At 40.6% G+C, this 22780-nt stretch overlaps 1 protein-coding gene across 3 annotated transcripts in view; it reads left to right on the forward strand.

Moving 5' to 3' along the window:
* The window catches only part of PTPRG (protein tyrosine phosphatase receptor type G), a 692573-nt gene that overhangs the window by 632017 nt on the left and 37776 nt on the right, over positions 1–22780 (forward strand). For all 3 annotated transcript variants that reach the window (XM_019728372.2, XM_019728373.2, XM_019728374.2), the window contains 2 exons: positions 5146–5237; positions 15952–16043. In XM_019728372.2, the coding sequence (XP_019583931.2) occupies positions 5146–5237; positions 15952–16043 (184 nt within the window). The remainder of the gene's footprint in view (positions 1–5145; positions 5238–15951; positions 16044–22780) is intronic.

The following is a 22780-nucleotide window of genomic DNA, read 5'->3' on the forward strand; positions in this document are numbered from 1 at the left end:
CTGCAGAGGTTGTGTGCGTGTGTGTGTGTGTGTGTGTTTCATTAGTCAAGAGGGCCAGTTACACACACCAAGCCTGTCATGTGCTGGCAGTGTGTGTGTTTCAGTGCGGAGCTCAGGGAATTGACGTTGGTGGCTTTACTAATGCTGGTCAATGTTTACTGCATCCCCGACTAGAAGATGTAGTCTGTCTGGCATGTGCTATGCTTTCTCAAGTGTAGAATTTTTGATTTTTCAAAAAGTCTCTCTCGTCAAAATATCTCCCTTATCTGAAAGAAAGAAAAGTTATTTTTAGAAATTTCAGTCCAAGACCAAATCTTCGTGATTGTAAGTATAAAGTGTCCATGGGCTTTTCAGAAGCCAGACTGATCCATCCACGCCCATTCCTACCACAAGCCCTCCAGCACCATCCAGGCCTGGGCCATGGGCCATGAGGTGCAGACTTGAGACCACAGAGCTAGTACCACAACCCACATTAATTTGATCAGCTATTGGACAGGATATCACACCTGACCCTCTTGACTTCCAATCAAATCTTTCTTAGAAATCTTAAAATACTGAGTCCATGGTGGTTTTCTAAAAAGGGATGGATGAATGGAGAGTAACATAGAAAGCTTGTTTAAATTTTTGCTTAGAGCTTCCCGTGAGATGCACATAGATTTATTAGGTTGGTGCAAAAGTAATTGTGGTTTAAAAGATTAAAAACAATTGCAAAAACCGCAGTTACTTTTGCACCAACCTAATAATGTGTTGGCCATCTTTGGTCAAGCACCAGGAGCATTTGGCTTGACCAAAGATGGCCAACACATTATTAGGTTAGGGGCTGGGTTGTATGGAAAAAAAAAAAAGCATATGTTTATTAAACAGTCAGCTCACATTTAGAACAGCGAGATGCTTACTTACTGCTTACTCTGTGACAGGCATGTATATGAGAGTTGCTACCAAGTCAGGAACTAACAGATTCACATCTGCCATTTCATTCTGGCCCATATACCCACTGAGTCTGAATTGAGGAAAAATTCTCGTGCAAACTGGGCTGTGTCTTTTTTGGTTCCGTCTGGGAGTGTTCAATGAATTTAATGTAGGTCTGTCTTGGTACTTCGTGGGGTAGTCTTTTGCCGTCTAACTCATGGGTTTTCAAATGTGTTCAAGTGGCAGGACCCTTGGAGTTAAGGACATCAGAACATCATGAACTACTTAATAGTGAAGTAAATATGACAAATTCAATTCCTTCATAGAGACAAAAATTTATTTCACTGGCAGACACGTAGAGCAGTCCACAAAGGTGGTTTAAAGGGTAGCTTTGGATGTGAGGGCGATCTGGCTGCGACATCTGTCACCCCATTGATCACCAGGGTTGATTCGGCTGATCTGGCTGGCTAGGTGGGTGTCCCCTTCCTCCCTCACCGATCCATGTGCGTCCCTCCCGAAGCTGCGCGCTCGGTCGAAGAGGACGACCTTCCCCGATAGAGGAGAGGACCGTCTTCTCGGTCAAGGGTATACGAGTAGCTGCGCTCCCCTGCTAGAACCTCCAAACAAGCTCTCAAGGGTAGCTTTAAGAGGAAAATCTTTCATTTGAGAAATCTAAATTTTTTCTGTGATCTGAGAAAAAACTTTTATTCAATATGGGTGGCAGAACACTGCTCCATTTGAGAGAATTCCATCCTATTTCCGATAATCGAGGTTGTAACAGAAATGGAACAGAAAACTGTTCAAAGTATGTGCAGTACAGTTTTTTCTTTCCCTTTTTGAGATGATTATGGTAACATCCTTGAATACGTACTTGCCACTGATTCCTATCGCATGTGGGCCCTATAAATTCTGGAGTCTTAATTTTATGGTCATTTTATGGTACCTGCCGTTCAAGATTCTTTTTTTCTTCTTTAGTGGCTTCCCTAGTGAAAAGTACTGTAGACTCTCAGGGACCATTTCTCTTGTATCACAGTGCTCCTTAATCAGGACAGTCCACACCACAATCCTCAGGGGAGATTTTCTAGAATACACAGGCCTGTGACAACCCTTACCCACCCACCACCCACCCCAGGACCTGGTCAGATAGAATCACCAGGAATGGGGCTCATGCAGCATGAGTATTTTAAAAGTTCTCCAATCCAAAGAGATATACACTGCTGGTTAATAACCACTGCTTGACTGAAATTTACTGGGGTGTGTGTGTGTGCATTTGTGTGTGTGTATGGGGGGGGGGAGAGAGAGAGAGAGAGAGAGAGAGAGAGAGAGAAAACGAACATAAGCACCATGAGGCAGGGACCTTGTCTGTCTTATTTATCAGTCTGGTCCCAGCCCCTCATCATCAGCGATCCAGGAACAGTGAATGAGGAAAAGCATGACAGAAAACATCCCAAAATGTTAATGATCACTATGAAGAGGATTTGGGGTAATTTTAGTGGATTTTTTTTCTTATTGTTAATTTGTACTTCTTAATTTTTCTGCAGAGATCGTGTATTATGTAGGTAATTCTTTCTAAATTACTGGAATGCTTAAGCCAGCCTTACGGAATGGTTTTAAGACTTCTGGGCGATTGTAGAGAATGTGTTGAATGTGTTATCTGCACACCCCCTGCTGTGCAGTGGGTGCTGAACAAATGTGTGCTGAGTCCACTGAAACCTTTATTCTTAGGGAAGACATTTCCCCCAAAGGTCTTCTGTAGCTAGTTGCCCTCCCCGGCCCTTGTGTGTGTGAAGGGCAGCTAGATGCAGCTGTGGGGAGCCTCTCCCAGCTGTGGGGCCTGCCCTCCAGGCCCAGGGCAGTGCTCTTCTCTGGCAATCAGAGCTGTTTTGCTCCAGGGAAAATCCATTGTAAGGAGAAGCACATGGGGCACTGGAGTGTGATTTGCTTTGATCCACACTGCTTTTTTCCAAGAGAATGTGGAGTCTTTCCCTCCACATGTAACTGAGAGACTGGTGAGCTATGTGCTTGTCTTCTTCCAGAAAAGGGAGCTACAGTATAGTTTATCCTTTCCAAATCACTTGACAGTAACAGTACCTTGGCCAGTGACTATTCTTTTTTACTAATTGCTTTATGTTTTAGAAATGTGATAGGCACAGTAATTTTTGTCTTGAAATAGACTTATTTCTTTGTGGGTTTTTTTCCATGGGTTTTGTTTTGTTTTCTGGTTAAAGTCTGACCTTGTAAGGAGTGCTCACGTTTGTTTCAATGTTGTAGAGTTCTTCTTTGAGCTACTAAATACTTGAATGGTCCAATATCTCAACAAAAACAAGTTTTTCTTAGCTATGACACTGGGCAGTTAAAGTTCTAGCTCATCTGTGAAGTCTATAACCTATGTTTTAACTTAAAGGTTGCATTCTGGAAATCCGTGCAAGTTGGGGGGGGGGGCGGGAGGAACGGACAAATGGAGGAATTCAAGAGTAGAAAACTTGATGACCAATTTAGAAACAGAAGCTATTACCTCAAACATCAAAGTCACATTTTTTTCATGTGGATTTCCATCATTTGACATTCAGGAGAAGGTTGGTTACCCCCAGAACCCTAGGGCATTTTGTGCATTTCATATCCTTACAGCTTACGTCAGACTGGTGTTCTTTCCAAATTTAGTAAAAGGCAGCTAAACAACAAGTGATGACAACTTATTTCATTATCTATATTACAAATGCCAAGCAATTCCTAGAAAAAAATCATTGTTCAGTGCTCGGCAAGGGCCGTCCCGCGCGCCATGTGCCGAGAGTGGCAGTGATTTATGTTCGGATCCCATAATGGTATGGAGCCGCAATCCAGATCTTCTAGAGCGGTGCCCACATGTACAATTGGTTAGAGCTTCTTTCCATCTGAAAATAGGCACTGCTTAAAGAAAAATGCCTCACACTGTGACATGCGACCATTTCTAATTGTGTGCGGTTATAATAGCTCCATACAAAGCTAAGGTAGAATAATCTGTAGGACTTGGAGGTCTCCCCACTCCTGCTGAGATCCCCTTTGCTTTAGAGAGTTGTTTTATCCAGCCCTCCCACCCCCCCACCCCACCCCCCCCCCGGCCCCTTTCTTCGGCTTCACAGAAACCTAGTCTGCCCAACAGAATCATCCCAGGACACTTTTGATTAGATGAGCAAAGACAACATTGAAGAAAAGTTGACTTACTCCAGTGGTTGGAGTACAGAAAAGGCAAAGCTGGGCTGTTGTATCAATGGGGCTTGGTGGGAGACGCCAGAGAAGGATGGATCCCAGTCACAGAGCACCAGAAGGATGCCGCCTGCTTGGCTAAAAGACCCAGCAGTAGGGCCAGCTATTGTGAAGCCCCTCTGCCAGATGAACAGGGACCCGGCTCTGGTCACAATAGCCATTCACGCTGAGCAGCCTCATTAAATATTCAGCCTGTGCTTCCGGCAGCTCATTAGGGCCGCAATGAGCAGTGACGTGCGTGCTGGAAAGCCCAGGGCCAGCCAGCATCAGTAGGCAGAGGCTGAGTGAGCTGCCGATGGCTTTTCTGTTCACTGCCTATCCTATGATGACCAGTGTCTGCTCCCTGCTTTGCCTGAAGTCCAGGTAAAAACAGAACCAAACCAAACCAAGCAGATGACACTTGAGGGACTCGGGTCCTTATCTCTGATTTTGTCCAGCAAGGGCCTCTGATTTTGAGTGCTTGCCCCCTTGAAGCCCTCTGACCCCCTTAAAAAGCTGTGTGCAGCTTTGAGGGCCTTTGCAAAGCACTAAGACTGTGGTGCTATTGTGTCCTTGGGCCGTTTGATGACTCCATTTGGGAGGGTTCGAGGTGTGGTTTTGAACTTGGTGCTGAGGGTTTAGAATAGTAAACTCTTCCTTTGTAACGTCAAATTTAGAAATATTAAAGGGGGTAAATCCTAGCAGTTTGTGCAGCAAGTTTACTCTGTCCGTGCCAAATTTTCATGTATTTGAGTGGTTCATTACTGAGCCTTTCCCATTTGACTATCACGATAGGTGTGGTATAATAAATAAAATAAAAACGGGTCTTCTTCAGCTATGTGGGGTTCTTGGTATAGGCTGAATGTTGTCCTTGTATCTTGTTACTTTGTTACTCAGTGCTGTGTGATATTTAAAGCTGGGGAAATCTGTGAAGGAAGAATTGAAAAATGATGAACTCAAACAAAGTGTGTTTCTGTGGTCTCACTGTTTGCATGTTTTCTCTTTCCTACACAGAAAATGTTTTCAGACAGCTCATTTCTATGTGGAAGATAGCAGTTCACCTCGGGTGGTCCCCAATGAAAGTATTCCTATTATTCCTATTCCGGGTAAGTTAAGACGCTCCTCTTATTTCTCCAGTGGACTAATTGTTTTTCTCTTTTGTTCTCAGTTGTATGTGACAGCCATGACAAAATATTTGTATAGCCTTTTAAAGCTTGCTCAGTTTAAGAGATCCTTAGCTAAGGGTAATTTAATTAAATCTTTGCTCCTTTACATATCTGCAAAGTAATGAAATCCTCTTTAAGAGGAACAAATAACTGACTTAATCCATGCAAGGGAGGGAAGTAACAGTAAAAGAAAAAGGGAGAACACATGCTTACATATTTGCAGTCTACTTAGACTAAATTCCATTTTGATAGGCAATTTGTGCTTGCTTTTTTTAAAAAATCACAATTTGCAGCACATCTTTTTAAAGTGAGTTCTCTCCTATGATTCCTTACTCTGAAAATAATTCATGTTAGAGTTGGAAGTTCTGGTTCCTATGATGTCTGTGTGGATGTCTAGGGATATGTTCTTGGTTTAGTGTATATTTCATTTGTCGTTTAATAAGAAAGTAGAACAGTCGGTTAACGGTAGGAGTAAGGATTGGTGGGATGCACTGCAGTAAATCCCAGCAAATGCCGTAGCCACTTAGAAGTTCAGCAGCAGCTTAGTTGTGACAGATAGGCTGTGGGGTTTGAAGGTGGCCCCCACCATGTTTATTTGGTGTCCCTCCCTTTTTGCCCAATTTGAATTTCTTCCTCTGCGTTTCATTATGTGCTTGTAAGTACCTATCTTTAAATATCTTATATCTCCACCCTCTTGACATTAATTATTATTTTGTAAACAGAGGTTCTACTTTTACTGTAGGGCCATCCCACTGGTCAGCCTCATTCTCCAGAACAGTTTTCACTGTCTTATATACCGTATATTATACTTGTTTGTTTGTGGTGTCTACACACTAGAACGAGAGTTTCATAAAGGAAAAGGGGTGTCTCCTTAGTTCTAGAATAATACCTGGCACATAGCAGGTATTCTTTAACTTGGTAAAAGATGGGGGGTGGGGGGATGGGGTAGAGAGAGGGACAGGGAGAGAGAGAGACAGAGAGAGAGAGAGAGAGAGAGAGAGAGAGAGAGAGAATATGAATGAATGTCAGAAAACCTTCCTGAAAGTTCCTAAAAGGCCATGGCTGTGAAGCTCAGCAGTACAGTCATTCTCTGAGGACCGGAGGGAATGCTTCTGTTGTTTGCAAATCACTAGGTGCATTTTCATTGGGGTCTTCTTTGGCCCTTTATGTGTCTGTACCTGTTAAGTCATTAGGTGTTGCTGGAATTGGCCTTGTTTTCCCCATCTGGTTAGCTTCTCTTAGGAATGCTTGTCACACAGAAACAAAAGGGTTACAGAAAAGTCTTCGATTTAGTTCTCATTGGATTATTTTGTGACCACTAAATGATTCCCATACAGACAGAACAGGTGTGTTACTGTGTCCTTTCTACTAACCGTTTCCCTTAATTCGTGGTAGAGGAAACTGCACTCTTGCCTTTGAGAGGAGAAGAAGCAGAAAAGGAATCATCAGTCTTCCATCCTCATAGAATAAGCAGTTTTGTCGAATGTACTAGATTTGTGCAATACCACATGTGTAATCATTTTCCTCTTGCATCACCTAGAATCTTTGTTGACCTCTGGGAAATGCCTGGGAGCCCCTCTCTCTGAACTAATTCATCTGACAAACAAAGCAGATTGGGTAGCTGGGCAGTTGAAATCCATTTTAAAAGGTTAAATGGTGAGATACTCTTTCGCTGGTCTCAGTTTTTATTTTATTTTCCTACTGGATTAGGAGTCAGAAAACCTAGGATCTCGCCCTGTATTTACCATGAAACCTTTGGTCAATGACTTGGCCTCTCTAAGCCTTATTTTCAGAATCTGTAAAGGGGCAGGATGTCTGCCCGAGTTGCACGTGAGGCAGCTTTAGAAATCACGTGGCATGATGTGTGTGAAAGCACTTTGGAAACCATAACGTAAGCCAGCAGTGTCAGCTGTTGAAGCTTGCCTTCCCAAATCACAGTACTGTTCATATTGTTCATCCTGCAGCCCTGGAAACAAGCATGGCAGGGTCCTCAGGTTAAGACTATCCCTAACCCTGAACCACATCTACTGGATGTGCCTGGCTGGGTGGGCCACTCTCTTTGACCTGGGCTCTAGGACTCGCCATTCACCAGAACTCTCAGAAAATGCCAGCGATCGTACCTGCCTTGCCACACCTGTGAGTAGGAAGCTTAGACCAGAAATGCTTTTCGATGTTAAATGAAATACTCAGCAACCCGAAGGCCTTTCTTTTAATGTGACTTTCTCCTAATTCTTGCTCACTGGTACATGCAATGAAAATGTCTTCAAATTCTCCACTGACTAAGAAATCCATGGTACGCAGTTGTGCCTCACTTGGCATAGTAGATGCATCCTTGACAAGTAGTTTAGCCTTATCTGACTATGAAGAGATGCCTAGATAAACTTATTTCACCCTTAACTGGGAAGGAGATACCCTACATGACCTTTAAAGAATTTTCAACATGATGACAATTTCTTATTTTTCTTAAAACTCCACCATCCTGTTTAATAGTTACATTTATAAAATACTGTCATTTATGAAGCACTTTAACAATCTATTATTCTCTTTATTATTATGGTCTCTTCTAGTTATTACAGTACAAGCTGTGCCTTGTGTAAGAAAATTCATTATAAGAAAAACAATTTTTAATAGATTTGTTCTTTTCACTCTGTTAAAACTTAACACAAAATTTTTTTAGTGGACACCTCCTTGGGATCATTTCAAATGATTTACCTTAGGAATTAACTAATTGTTCTTATTTCTAAAACGAACAGGATATTTATCCAGCTCATACGGAATACTTATTCTGCCCATTGGATTTTAGTTATATATTATCGTTGTTCAAAACCTAATAATAAGACTACTGGGTCCCAGATTAATCAACTTATTTTATCACTTAAGCTCATTTTCTATAATAGATTAAAAAAAAGATATCTCCAGACAACTACTAATAAACTGAAGCATTATACTGGTTAAAAATGTGTGCAACAGGGTGAGGTGGAAAATTCAGGTACCAAACTGTTGTTAAACAGAGCTCCTGGGTCAGCATTGTAAAATGTATAATATATTCCGTTCCTAGAACTTCCTTTACAATGAAATTTTTTTAAAAAACCATCATCATCACCATCTACTGAGCATTTACCAACGACAATTTTATAGAGACTGGTGCGATTGACCTTTCCATTTTACAGATGAAGAAACTGAGGCTCAGAACCATTATGTAACTTGCCTGAGGTTGCATAGATAAATGGTGAAGCGAGCATTGGAATTCTGTGTGTGACTTCAAAGCGCAGATGCTTAGAAATGGCTCTGCCACCTCTTGGCATGCTGCTCTGACAGTTCTCAAAGCTCGTCTTCAGGCTCTTCATTTGGGTATTGCTTCATTAAATCAGGCAATTTGAATTCAAATTCAAAATGTGAATATTCTCTTCAGTTTTTTTCTGAGTTGCTCTTTATCATTACTGTCTTCTTTCACTAGCACTGACCATTTGCTTCTGCATTAAATTCTCCTTCATCTTCCTAGAGAGTGTTTCATCATTTTTCTGTTGAAGTTTCCTCCGTATCAAAAAAATCTCTTACCTTTGTTTTCTAGTCATTTTTTTTCTCTTCCTGCCTAAGGAAAAGACTCAGTCTACCAATACTCCTATTCCCTATGCAAAAATAAGCCTGTGTGATTTAACTGTCTTAAGGAGCAATTCACAAACACGTTGAATAAATTTAGACACTAAATCAGCAACTTTTGGATGATTCTGCTGTGGTTAAAATTCATAAATAAATAGCTCAGGTCTTTAAATCCCAAAGCATAAGTAGAATCAGTAAGTTATGCTGACTTTAGAAAAGTAATACAAAACAGGCAAATCGTTAAGAAAAGCTTTCCTAACCTTTTGATAGTCAGCATTTGGAGACAGTAGTTTATAGGTATTTTTGAGGAATCTTGAGTTAATCAATTTTACTAATTTTAACAAATTTAGGAATTTAGACTCTTCAGTGTGTTCTTCTGATTCACTATAGGAACACAGTCTTGTAAGAATAAAGACTTTTTTCTCTGGTGTCACCCGCACTTATGTAAAATGTGGAAATGCTCAAGATGGAATATGGTGGCTGAGGTTAATTAGCCACATTAGAAAACTCATAATGCAAGAGTATTTATCCAACATGAAAGAAATGCTTTTGAGGTTAGGGTCCAATCTCTGTAGAAGGGACATCACAAAAAGTTTGAACTACAGTGCCAGCTCTCTGTACAATATATGAGGAAAGAGTTCTGCCCCCCTTGCCAGCCCCCCAGATAAGTTAAACTGTGATTTCTGTAGGAGAATGAAAGGGGCTTTGGCTCTTTCATTTTTCATTAACGGTTTTTCACAATCAAATGTTCCATGGTTACTGGTTTCTCATTTTTAGTGTGTGAGGCTAGAACATATCTGAATGTAATAATCTAGCTGGCAGTCCCCTCATAAGCATCCCATCTTCTAAGATACTGAAGTGGTCACAAATTTCTGTCCTTTGACATCCATATTATTCTGAACATCTGCAAGTACTCTTAAAATCTAGTGTTTGCAACCTCGGGATATTCTTGTGAAACAACAAACTTGAATATTTTCATTGCAGTTATTAATGAAGCTTTATGTACCTATGTCACCTACAAAGTATATTCACTGTATTATGTTATTCTTTTAGACTTTCATTATATATAGCTTTTTAAAATCAGAACTTAGCTGATGAAATTAACCTGTTTATAGAGAATGTTGAAAGGGCTTTTCCAAGTGTACACATTGTTAAACACAGATGTTCTTATAAATGCTTTTCTCTGGAAATTAGAAAATATAATTTTCTAATAAGAGCATTACAAAACAAAATGTTGCTGCTAACCAGTAGCTTAGAAATCCAGAAATGATTCATGCCTTCCCAGCAGTTAAAATACATCTTAATAATTGGAAGGTCACTGGCTTCAGCAGGGTGCCAGCATATAAAAGGGTTTTAAACATGCAGTTTAAAACCCTTGGGATTAAACCAACCTTGTTGGCATATTTTATTTATACAGAGATTATCTCCAAAGGAGATTCATTGGTCTTTTGACTATAATGAAGCCCTTTCTTTATTGACTTCATTGTGTCATAAATGAAAAGATATTTCTTTTTATGGCAGGAAATAAAATGTTCCAATCTCCACAACACTGCTTGCATCCTAAGAGTCTGGACAAAAATCTATTTGTTGTGTCCTAACTCAGGAGCTAACACGTCGATAATGTTCTTTTAGTTCATATTTGCTTTATCTTCCTAAGTTGCCACAGAGGTATTACCAAGCATGGAGAGAGGCCTGAGCTTGTCCTTGGAGGCTGAGAAGGCAGACAAGAAGGGGACTGAGTTCCTAAAATCGAGGTCTGTCCACTAGAGGAGTGGTTATCAGTATCTGATAACCACAGCCCAGTCATGGCTATGGTTGTGGGAGAAGGTCTGAGCAGGATTGACTTCTGCCAAGTATTGTACTGTGACTTTGTGTGTTCTCCTTGATCATGGACAGATTTGGTTGGAATTTAGAATATGGTTGAGGTAATTGCTATGGGTTAAATGAAATTTAGAGATTGGTCACAGAGTGAGTGATTTAAGGCCCTCTGGAATCGTAATGGTAATTATATGTGTACCCACACACTGCCAGAGTAAGCAAGCAGGGGTATTTTTTAAACAGACCTTAAGCCAGTCAACGCAGGCCACTAAGCATCCTGGTAGGAAGGTAAATACTAGAATACTTTTTATCTGGCATCGTCAAGGTGACCAGAATGCCAGTGTGAGTTTTCCAGGTAACTGGGTATCTGACGCTTACCCTTAAAGCCAAAGTGATTCATTTCAGCCCTTCCTGTTGGAAAGGTTCTTTAAAATGTATTACATGGTTCTCTGCCCTCTCTAACCATGAATGTTCAATTTAAGGTCTAGAGAGGTCACATAAGGTGGAAGAAGCCAGCTCTGGAGTCAGCCTAGCCCCACTTGATAATGACAGTGGACCTTGCCAAGTTACGTGGTCTCTCTTAGCCAGTTTTCCCATCTATGAAATGGAGGTAATGACAACCCCTAGGTCATAGGGTCATACATGTAAAGCAGTTAGCACCTAATGGTAAGCACAGTTATTACACATTTACTAAATGTCAGGCACTCTTATAAGTATTCATGTTACCTAGTTTACTTTCCATAACACTTCGTGAATCAGGCACTGCTACTATTCCTGTTTTACAGATGAGGAGTCACAGAGAGGTGAAGTCACATCGCCAGGCAGTCTAGCGCTGGCTTTTCCATTCACACCTTTGCCTCTGGTGCCTAAGACACAGGAAGAGCCTCATCACCGGAGGCTGGTAGAGTAACAGCTACACAATTTTACTGAGTACAGGCCAGAACCTACCGTAGAGCAATGTCCTGGGCTGGACCCTGGGCTGGGCCCTCGGCAGTGCCTCCCTGTGGTGCTTTTCAGGGGCAGCCTCGGCTGTTGATTTTTCCTTTCGAATATCAAAACCCAAAATTGCAGACAAGAAAGCTAAGTTTTTCCATTTTTGTTTATCTGTTATTCCTTAAGATGAAGAGATAGCAAGTTTAGTACATGCAAGTAGGTTAGAAGCATAGACAAAGTATGGGAGATTTCCCTCCAATGGTGGGAAATGCAAGTACAAACACACATAACCACAGAGTTTGTTCAAATGCATTTTTATGTTCAAATGCATTTTTCCTTATTTCCTGCAGTGTTGCAGTTGCGGTCTACATTATTCAGCTCTTTTTCTTTGCTCCTTAGACTCTCTCAGCTTTGATACTTTCTTCTCAGTGGACGTTCACCGCCCTCCTCTCCCCCCCTTCCCCCCCCACTTCTAATGTTCTGCTTTGGGAACCTACAAACCAGAGACTAATTTTAGGCTTCATCAGAAGTGGTACATAAGGACGTTTTGTTGCAGATGGGCCAAAATAAAAATCCTTTGACCTACGGAACTGAATTCCAACCACAAAAGGCTACCATCTTGGAATAGAATATAAATAATATTATTTAATAACAAGCCCACTTTTCAAGAGCTGATTCACACAGCTAAGGCAAACATTTTAATGGGGTGATTTAGTGCTAACAGCAGTGGTCCCACTTTTGCCTAATTTAAACCTTTGTTATGGGAAAATTCTTTTAAGTAACATTTTTGGCACAAAATTATAAAGTAACATTTCATTAAATTAACTGCGATCCTCAGAATGCTTGCTTTTCCTTGAGAATGAAGACAGCTTCCCACCAACGACGGTGCACAGGCTGTGGGTTCAGAACACCAGGATTCAGACCTCAGCTCTGCCACTTCGTGATTGGGTTGCATTGGACAAGTTCCCTCAGTTTCCTTATGTGTAATATGAGGGTGGCAATGGCTGCTTTATCTAGTTCTTGTGAAGATAAATGTATGAAAAGTATTTAACACAGTCCCAGGCAACCAGTAAGGGCTTAATAAACGGTAGCTCTCTTCTCATTATACCAACTCGATCACCACACCGTTTCCGTCATACCATAACAATCTCCCATCTAACCTGCAGTTAGTGAAAACATCTTCACTTGGATTCCAGCACACCTTTTATCTGTATATTTCTCCCCCATCACTATTACATGAGTGACATTTAGTCTCAACCTAAGTCATCAAATCTGTCCCTTTTATGGCCTGTGTAGTCTTCAACGTGTAATTACGTACTTTCCTGGCACTCACCTTCTTATGTCCATCACTGCTCCGACCCAAATGTTAAGGGCAGAGACGATGTCCCTAATAGCTGGCTGAGTCCTAGGGCCTCAGTAAATGCCTCGTCCAGTGGTTTCCCAGTCACTGTGCCCAGACGATATCCATTCTCTTCGAGTCAGAGCACTGTTTACCTTGGGTCTGTGGCCAGCTTTCACTGCCATACTCCAGCCTTCAGTTAATCTTTCTGATTTTGTTTTCTTAACTGTAAGATGAGGATGAAAATAATACATGTTAATAATGTACATAAAAGGGCATAGAAAGTGCCTGGTCCACAGTTACGCTGCTAATATTCTCTGCATTCATTAATGAAACTCAGATGTTTAGGTACAAATAACATCTTACAGATAGATATCTTCCTATAACACAGGGTCTTTCCACATAAAAATGGAGCAGCTCAGGTCTATGAGGATGTCCTAATTGCTTGGCCCTCTGCGAGACACAGCAATTTTATAATTATCTGGCTCATGTTGAAAGAAATTTAATAGAAAAACTATATGAGGAAAACTATTAGGACTTGTAATTAGTCATAGCCTTATATTCATCTTAATATTGAGGAAAAAAAGATTTATGACCCCTTAGTTTCATTTGTCTTGATTAAAAGACAAATAATGTGTTATCTGGGTAGCTGATGGTGGTCAGTACAGTGTGTGTGTGTGTGTGTGTGTGTGTGTGTGTGTCTGTGTCTGTGTGTGTGTCTGGCTGGCAGTTTTATGATGTTACTGGTGGTGCCTGGAAACCTGGAGGGGTACAGTTAGACTTCTTTGGATAAAGAAGCAAACTGGAGAGCCTCGTGAGTCAGTTATTGCCATGATTATCACACTGAGCTCTGTTGGATTTTTTGCTGCTTCTGGCCACGGGGTAGCAGGCAGACTGGTTTGTGGGCACGTATGGCATTAGCTGGGGTATTATAGTTGAGCACTGTGCAGGAAAAAATAATAAGTTGTTAACATAAAAGCATTTTTTAAATGACTTTAGGTAGACCGTTTAAAATGCTGTGGTTTGTACCTTGTAGAGTAAATTAGCTCTAAAGCTGACAGGTTTTTTGTTACTTTGAACTAGAGTTTGTCTGCTTAATCATGGCTGCGTAACTATTAAGAATCTACAATTCTAGACTGTCACTGTGGAATGTTGTCCTCAAACTGTGAACACTGGTAATGATGTCACTCTGCCCTTGGAAACAATGTTGAGTCTTTCAAAATAAATAGGAGAGAAATGCTGCAGTCTATATACTGGAGTGTTTGTGGGGCTAGGTTCTGTCCCATCTCACTGATTTTGCCTCTGTCTGAAGATGTGTTTATTCTTGGGTTAATATTTTAGAGACTCTCCAACATTGCACATGTTACCCCTTTCCTCAGCTTAAAATAATTTCTTTGCCACTTGATAATTATTTTAGAATTTGCTTACTTATGAACATTTTAAGTGAACTAATCAGATAATTTTGGAAATTTTTCTTGAACTGTGCATTCTGCTAAATATTCTGGGGAAACATTTTGGCTCTGCTTACTTTGTTAATGCTGGTTACATCATTATGGAGCTATAGATTTCTTGGGCGTGCAAAATGATTGCATATTCATGAATATCTTCAACCCTGAAATATTTGTAAATAACTTGGCAATTTTTTTTCATAAGGTGGCCTATTAAAATGATTAGGTCTTTAATTGTTCACACAGAAAGAATTTGTGCTTACAGAGCACCACTTATTTGATAAGTAACATTTCTATGCTAAGCAGCTAGGATTATGAACATATAAATCACCTTCCTTAAACAAAGTATAAGAGATGCTATTTTCCGCTTAAGAATGATTCAAGTTTGAAATGTCAATAGATGCAAAAAGCCACCCTAGAGCTTTGCTCTCTCGAAAGAAAGTAGAGAAGGAATGACATAGTCAATGTTAACTGTCACCAGATGAAGAGAAATCAGATTGTCAGGCCTGGATCTATACCATTCTTGCCAAAGTAGGACCTCATTTACACATACAGATCTTCATACCCTTTGCTAAGAAAAGCATCTGTGGCAGTTTAGATGTTTGTGCGTTTGCCAAAGATCTTTCACTCTGAATAAAGTAAATGTCATGTCTGTTGTTTATCTCAAATTCAGCGGAGTATTTTTAAAAGGAAATATTTGTGGGGGAGGGTCGGGGGAAGAAGAGAGGGAAGAGCTTGGGGAGCTCCCGTTAGTGGGGTGTGGCAGTTTTACAGCACTATTCAAGTTTCAGATTGGATCTGGGTAAATCAGCTTAAAACATACTGAGGGCTCATGAACTGAAAACATACTTGTTAAGTGACCCTACAGTAAATGGGAATGTGGAATCTTCCTGAATCTATACCTATTCTGTCAACACACACACAAAAAAAATCCAGTTAATTCAGCCAAACTGATTATTTGGCATCGTGTACACACAGCTGTCTTGAACTCAGATTTTGAACAGTTAAACATAGATGGCATTGTACCCAAAGTCAGCTTCTACAATGGCATCTATCTTTAATTGTGTATAAAAATTGCATAGATTTCAAAGATTGGAGATAGAACTTAATTGCTCCAACTTCAAGCTAGACCCCACTGAATAGCAATTTAAAATAAAGAAACCCTAGGTTGTGATAAAATTTCTTGACAAATAGGTACCCTTGATAAAATCAGACTTTTAGTTGAGTGTGATTAATTTAAATATGTAAACTGCCTTGAATATTAAAAAAGGTAATTCTTTGCAAAGTGCCTTTTTTAAAAACTGTATTTAACCTAGCTTATAGGTATTCAAAATCATAATTGAGATCCTCATGTAAAATAAATCCTGATAATTTTCTTGACGACATCTATTTCAGGTGATACAATTATAACGACTCCTTCCAAAAATCAAATATTTGTCTTCAGTAATCCCTTGTCTGTGTTACTTGTTCTGTGGAAGTATTCTGTGTGACTCTGAATACCATTTTATTCCCACAGATGACATGGAAGCCATTCCTGTCAAACAGTTTGTGAAACACATTGGTGAGCTCTATTCTAATAACCAGCATGGGTTCTCCGAGGATTTTGAGGTATGTTTCAATATGAAATTAATTTCCAGAAACCTAATTCTTATTTTACAGAGATTTTTGTAAACTTGACATGAATGTACTCCAAGCACAACAATGAGGAAAGCGGAGATATTTTTCTTTTCCTTACTTATTACACTTACAATTTTCACAGGCATTCTTTGCCCAATAAAAATTAGGTGAAAGGGAGGGAGTTGGTTACCTATGCAAGTCTGTGAAAGAACAGTGGCTTAGTGGTAAAAAAAAAAAAAGAGGCAAACTCAGGTTTTCTCTTCATTTTAATTCTGACCTGGGCAACAGCCCTAATACAAAGGATAAGGCTCCTAATTTCCTGTCATTTCCAGGATGCATAAGGGGTAGGGGACACAGCAGATTTGAACTCTGAGACATGAGACACGCCATGCTGGCCCCACCAGTAGTGAGCTTCGTTATCCTCGGGCCAGTCTGATCCCTCGTTTCCTCGTTGCTAAAAATGGTGCTAATGTCACCTCCATCCTAAAGTTGCTGGGAAAAGTAAATGATTAACATCTTTGAAAGGGCTGGCTTAACGGTGCAAAGGTGGTTGTTATTGTCCTGATTATTAATCCTTGGAGAGAAGACATGGGTTAACACAGCCTTTGGATTTTCAGAACTGGTGTGTAGGAAGCAAGGTAGAGAGCAGCTTGCACCCCCTGCCAACTCTAGGTTCCCTGCCAGTTCAGCAGTGACAGGGTGTCGATGAGGAGCTATTAAACAGACTGCCCTTTTCTTCACTGAGGCGCTTAACTAAGGCACATCTCTGGCAGCAAGAGTTGTGCCGAGGAGGCCAAGTTTTCATGGCAGCTCAGCTGTCTCCTAGCTTTCTGGGTAAGTCGGTTCCTTTCTCTGTCTCATTTCTACTTTAAAATGGAAATGATGATCATGACTAACCTGCCCAGCTCTTTTCACAAAACTGGTTACGAGCTTCCAAGGAAGTAATGGAAGGTAAGCACTTTGAGACTGTCAGGAGCCATACAGCTGGGAGGCGCAATTACTTTGCATGGAGGATGAGAAATAGAAAGAGAGCTAACAGCTCCTTTCTGTCTCTGTGCAAATTCGGAGTCCCCAAAGGCCATTGAGAGCATCTATACTGACAACTCTTTTTAAATAAAGTCTTTCCCTTCGTTTTTTGTTTTTGTTTTGTTTTTTGAGCAGAATCAAAGCGAAAGTGGTAGAGAGGAACCTTCTGATTTACTTTGCAAAGTCATATGTTTCATGAAACAAACAAAACATGTCAGGTATTTAATGCGGCTATTAGATGCTTACCAAAAAGGTGCCTATTCAACTACAAAGAACACGGTTTAAAGTCAAACATTTTGTATTCATGAGGACAGCAAATGTGTGTGGTGCTAAAGTGATTTAGTTCAATTGACTGTTGGCTGGATGACTGAGCAAGAATATTGAGGCATTTAACAATGTTGATGGTATTCAGGACAAACATTTATCCTCTAGAGGACAGAATTTGATGAGGACGATCAAATGCAACTCCAGTTTCTCAATTATTTATGATTTGAGACCCCAGCGCTATTCATCACAGCTGGTTTTGACACCATTTAATTATTCAAACTAATCAGCTACACCTCTGTAAACTTGATCTGACTTAAAATGGGCTTTGCTGCATCAAAATCATGCCTGTTAACAAATCCTGGGCATCTGCACCCTATTTCTATCAAAAAAAAAAAAAAATTACTGTGGCTAGGTTTTGTAAGCTATATTAAGCTGTATGTCTTAAATATTATTAGCTGGTATTTATAAGAAGGGAGTGGGGAGGGCAGGGAGGAGGGAGGCATTGTCTTACTGTTGTCATTTCAAAATCTTTCCTGGTTTGAAAGATCTAAAATCAGAGCTATTCAGAATAGGAAGAATATCCTTTCTTTAAAGAACAGTGAGGTAGCAACATAAGGGGGGGGGGCTGGGAGGGGGCGGGGAGACACAGTATAAAAAGTTACTAATATATGGTCATCTTCTAATTTAGGGAAAATTTGAAGTATTTAAAACCAGTAGCATTATTCTTTTTTGGTGGCTCTGCTAAAAAGCAAAACTGACAACAGGATCTATAAGATAGTATTAACAGCTGTTTTATCCACAAGAGATAGGAATAAGCTCTAAAACAAAGGTCAGGAAAAGAGATCTTGTGTGACTTTTAAAACCACAAAACAAAACCTTTATGGAAAGAGAGTAGTAACCTCAACCCCAGATTTCCAGATCTCTTTATGTGGAATGATGATGGCTGGCATTTCCTTAGCTCCTCAGTGTCATCCCATGAAGTGGGTGCTGTTCTATTGTCCCCATTTTACAGATGAGGAAACTTGACCCCTGAGAACACTGAGGCTTTGGGTGACTCTGTTTGAAATGGCAGAAGTACGTATTAAGACCAGGGCTTTCTGAAGGGAGTCTACATGTTTAACTTTGACACCCTCCAGACTTTCATTACAGTGTCTTGTAATGAGCTGAAGTCAGAAGAAGAAAAAAACCAAGATTACCAGTGATTGTCCAAAACTGATCATGTCGCTGACGGGCCAACACTTACCTTGGCAGAAAAGCAGGTGGGGGAGCAGCCAAAATAAGGAGCCCCCACTAAGACTGCTGGGAGCCCCATTACATGATCTTTTTGGTCTAGATCCTTCCCAGATCACTGATAATCTGACTTATAAAAATCTTAAAATTAGTCAACGAATCATAAGATGATAGAGAAATACCACATGATAGTTGATATTTGGCCCTTAATAGGAAATAAAGCAACTCATCTAACAGTTATGAGTACCTGTTATTCTCTGGACACCATGTAGTACACAAAGATGAATTCGAGATACTGCACTCAAGTTCAGTCTGGTGGAGGTGGAGGCCAGAGTGTACGCAGCTGAAGTAGGCGGAGGGCAAAGCAAATTAAGTGGAGGAGCGCAAAGGAGAAGGGCTCCTATGAATTTTGACTGGGTATTTGACCAAAAGTTCTATTTGCCTCATCTTGTTTAAAAATCATGGATGGAAGTGGTGGGGGAAGATGGCGAATAGCTGTCATATTTTCAGAACTTTACTGCTTGGAGGGAAATGAGAAAAATGATTAAGTGGTAATATTGAGTCTTTGTGTAAAGGTGATGCTGAAAGCAAGCTTTTTGATCTTGTCAGATAAATGTTGGAGACTGTGAAAAGCTGGCGACATTCTACCTTTAGCAGATTTTGCAGTCACTGGAAATAACATCAATCCTTGTGTCAGGATAGTGTTTGATGGCTCTGTTCCCTTGGCTACCTGAGCTGACTGCAACCTCAGTCTTCCCTGGCCTCCACAGTCATAATCCAGGAGGCTTCCAAAGGCGCGATGGTAGTATAATCTTTCCAAAGGAGGGAGCTCCAAAGCTCTAGGGGGCGGCAGAATTAATAGGCAGGGCTCCGGAGCCTCATTAGTTTAAAGGCTGAGCACAGCGATCAGACCAGAGGCCCAATCCCCCATGACGAGATCCTTCGGGGCATCACCTCCATTACAGTCAACTCCAGCTGAGCTAAATTTGGGCCGGTTGCTCATTTTAAATCAAGAGAACAAAGCTTTGTCCACCTGAGCCCATGTGCTGAGGGACCAGTGGCCACAGTCACTTTCTGTCCAGTGCAGACGTCTAGTGTTGCCCGTGACATAATCAGGAACAGAGGTGTAAGGCTGCCTTCAAGATGGCAGAAAGCGACCCTGTAAAGCTTCCTGAGCTTCAGTGACAAAATGCCTAGGTTAGGTCTTAAATGTCTTGAAGAAAAACATTTTTTAAACCCTTATTATGAAGAAAATCATGGTTGGTTAAGCTGAGCTTCTTACCAAGAGTAGGGGGAAAGTGAGTTTGCTGAATTTCACACATTGTATAGAAAAACATTATTTTATAGACCTGCTATAGTGTGATAGGCATTGAGATGTACTCTCCAAAGATAGGCTGGTTTTCTGGGGCAGTAAGGCAGTGGTTTTAGAGAAAGCCATCTGGATATGGCTAGGGGAAGAGAAGGACAGGCATTCCTAGCAAGGTAAATGGCACTGAAGGAAAGATGGGGAAACCTTCTGGTCATTTCAGAGGCACAAAGTTAAAACTGTCTGGATTTGGGCAGGGAGTTGGTGAAAGACAGGATGGAAACTTGAAAACCTGGTCAAGCAATGTGGAATCTATCCAGAGGTTTCGGAGTAAGAGCATAAAGTCAAAGCAATATTTGAAGAAAATCAGTGTGGCAGCCGTTTGGAGCCTGAGCAGAGGAGAGGAGGCAGAAAGATGTATCGTGACCAATACCTGCACCCAACCCTGAAGCACGGGGCTGTAATCATGACCTACATTCATCAGTCTTCTGTGGGACAGTACTCTTAACACAACTGTGGGCTGCCTGAACTCAGACTCTACATATTGGGTCACCAAGTCCAAAATATTGTCTTCTCTGCTTCTTTGTGAAGCTGAGTAATCTGAAAGATTTCTCGGTGTGTCTTCGTTCAATTATTTTTTCGAATTGAGCCACAGAGTGGTAGAACAGTACGTCTCCACATTCCCTTTCAACAACCTCTCATATCAACTCCAGGCAGAAATGATGTAGCCTGTTTCATCTCCCAAGAATTCTGAGTATATCAACTTTAGTGGTTGGTTGCTTGGTTTTTTGTTTTACTTTATTTTAAATCTTCTGTTTCCAGTTGGCTGTCTTCTGTGATTGTGTGCCTGTTAATACTCAGAATATTCATTTTGAGAATTCCAGCTTTGTTATGTAGACAAATTACATACAAGCTTAAATCTTAAACTGTTTGTCAGTGCTGAATGAGGTAACTGTCCTGTACACACTCCATCGGCCAGTGTCACTTCAAAGGATTTTAACACCAATTAAAATCACATTTACTTTGAAATGCCAGTTCTGATGGAGAAAAGCCACTCCAGGATCAGATGATATTATCAGCATCTAAATGAGCCAAGTGGTACTGCAAGGAATTACAGATGGCATTATCATCCAGACAAAATCAGAAAGCCTTAGGCAAACCCCTTGGGTTCTAATAAAATCAGATTTAACATTATTTATGACTATTCTTTGTTTTCTGTGATTCACATAATTGGAAAAGTGAAATAGAGGCAACGGATCAGACCAAGGGTTTTAGATAACAAAGAGTTTGATTGGCCATATTGAATGACTGCTTTAAACAGTGCAGACAGCTGCTCCCAAGCAGCCTTGGTCAATTGCATTATATCATAATAGAGGCTCAACCTTAGTCCATAGCTGGGGTGGTCAGATTTACACAGTGGGGAAAATAAATATCAATAAACAAAGCAAATCTCGAACAAAAGCACTAAAAGCTGAAATCTCTCAGCAGAAGATATCTCAGCAACGCAACCCTGAAGAGGTACACGCTGGAAGTTTGACCTTCAAAACGCAGAAACAAAAGGAAGTCAACTTATTTCAGGGGTTTGTGTATAGACTGAATTAGTGTCTTCCAGAATACAAATCTATTTCCAAAGGTTTTCTGCCCCTGAGTATAGCTCAGGCTTTCAAGGCAATTCTCAGAGGCCAGCTCCCCAAGTATGCTGAACGTGGCTCGCGTCGCTGTGTTCTTGTAGATGTGAAGATACCAGACTCATTACTTTGTGCCAAACACTTTATCTTATTTCAGAGAAAAGAGCCATAGGCAGCCTTACGCCCCTTTAAACCAGCATTTGCCAAACCATGGGTTATAATCCATTGTAGAATAGAAAATACCAGAGTTTATCACATTTAGTAAGACTAAGAAAAGAGTAAGAGTTGTCATGATACACACTTTCCCCAGAGAGCTGTGTTGAATTAATACGTGTGGGGCTTTTTGTTTTCTTTTTTCAATGGACAACAGGGAAGGGCTACTGTTATGAAAAATTCAATATACAGCAACCAAGAAGAAGGAGTCCGTGCATACGGTGTCTTGGATCAATAGTGGCCCCTATGTTTTTATACCTTAAGTTCCTTGAGAAAAGTGAGTTCCTCCATGGAGAGAAGAGAGGGGCTCCTCACCGAGAAGTAGTCTGTGCATAAAAAAGACAGCCAGTTCCTTGTTTTCATTATGCCTAATGTAAATACTGTAGGAAACATCCGTAATTGCCATGTGGCTCCTTTGTGAGAAAAAGTCTGCATGCTCCTAAACTCTGTTACATCTGCTACGTGTAAAACATTTCTCCTGATAATTTTGTGTCACTTTGCTCCTGCTCTTTGCGGCAGCTGTGCACTGCTAATGACTTGCCTTATTAGTTAGCTCCCGTACTTTCTTGGGTTTGAAGCACACAGGGGAGAAAAAAATTGACTTTTCAGCAACCTTGTTTTAGGCTAATGGATGATGTTTCTGTCCATGGCAAAGAGAGTTGCTTCTTCCACTGCTGTTTTTCTAAAGAAGGGTAATTTAAATAAAATTAGAGTTCCCAAATAATTCATCAGAGACATATATTTGAGCCAGATATGACAACTGATTGGGCTGTATATTAGTGTCATTTCAGGACTGAGTCTTTATAGTCAATTTGCAGTCTGACAGTTATAAAATGAGGCTCTGTGACCTGTAAACATACTGCAAATCATGGTGGAGATGATACATCTGACTGGAAAATTCTTGCTCATCCTTTAGGACTCGGAAATTACCTCCTGTCTCCCATCTTCCTCCATGCTCCTATCTTAGTTTCTTCAGGCCTCTTTTCTGTTAATCACATTTGACTTTCATTATCTCTTTGCATGTTTTTCTCACGCATCAGACTTTGACATATCCAAAA

Source organism: Rhinolophus sinicus, linkage group LG10 (assembly GCF_036562045.2).
Source record: "Rhinolophus sinicus isolate RSC01 linkage group LG10, ASM3656204v1, whole genome shotgun sequence".
Lineage (NCBI taxonomy): Eukaryota > Metazoa > Chordata > Mammalia > Chiroptera > Rhinolophidae > Rhinolophus > Rhinolophus sinicus.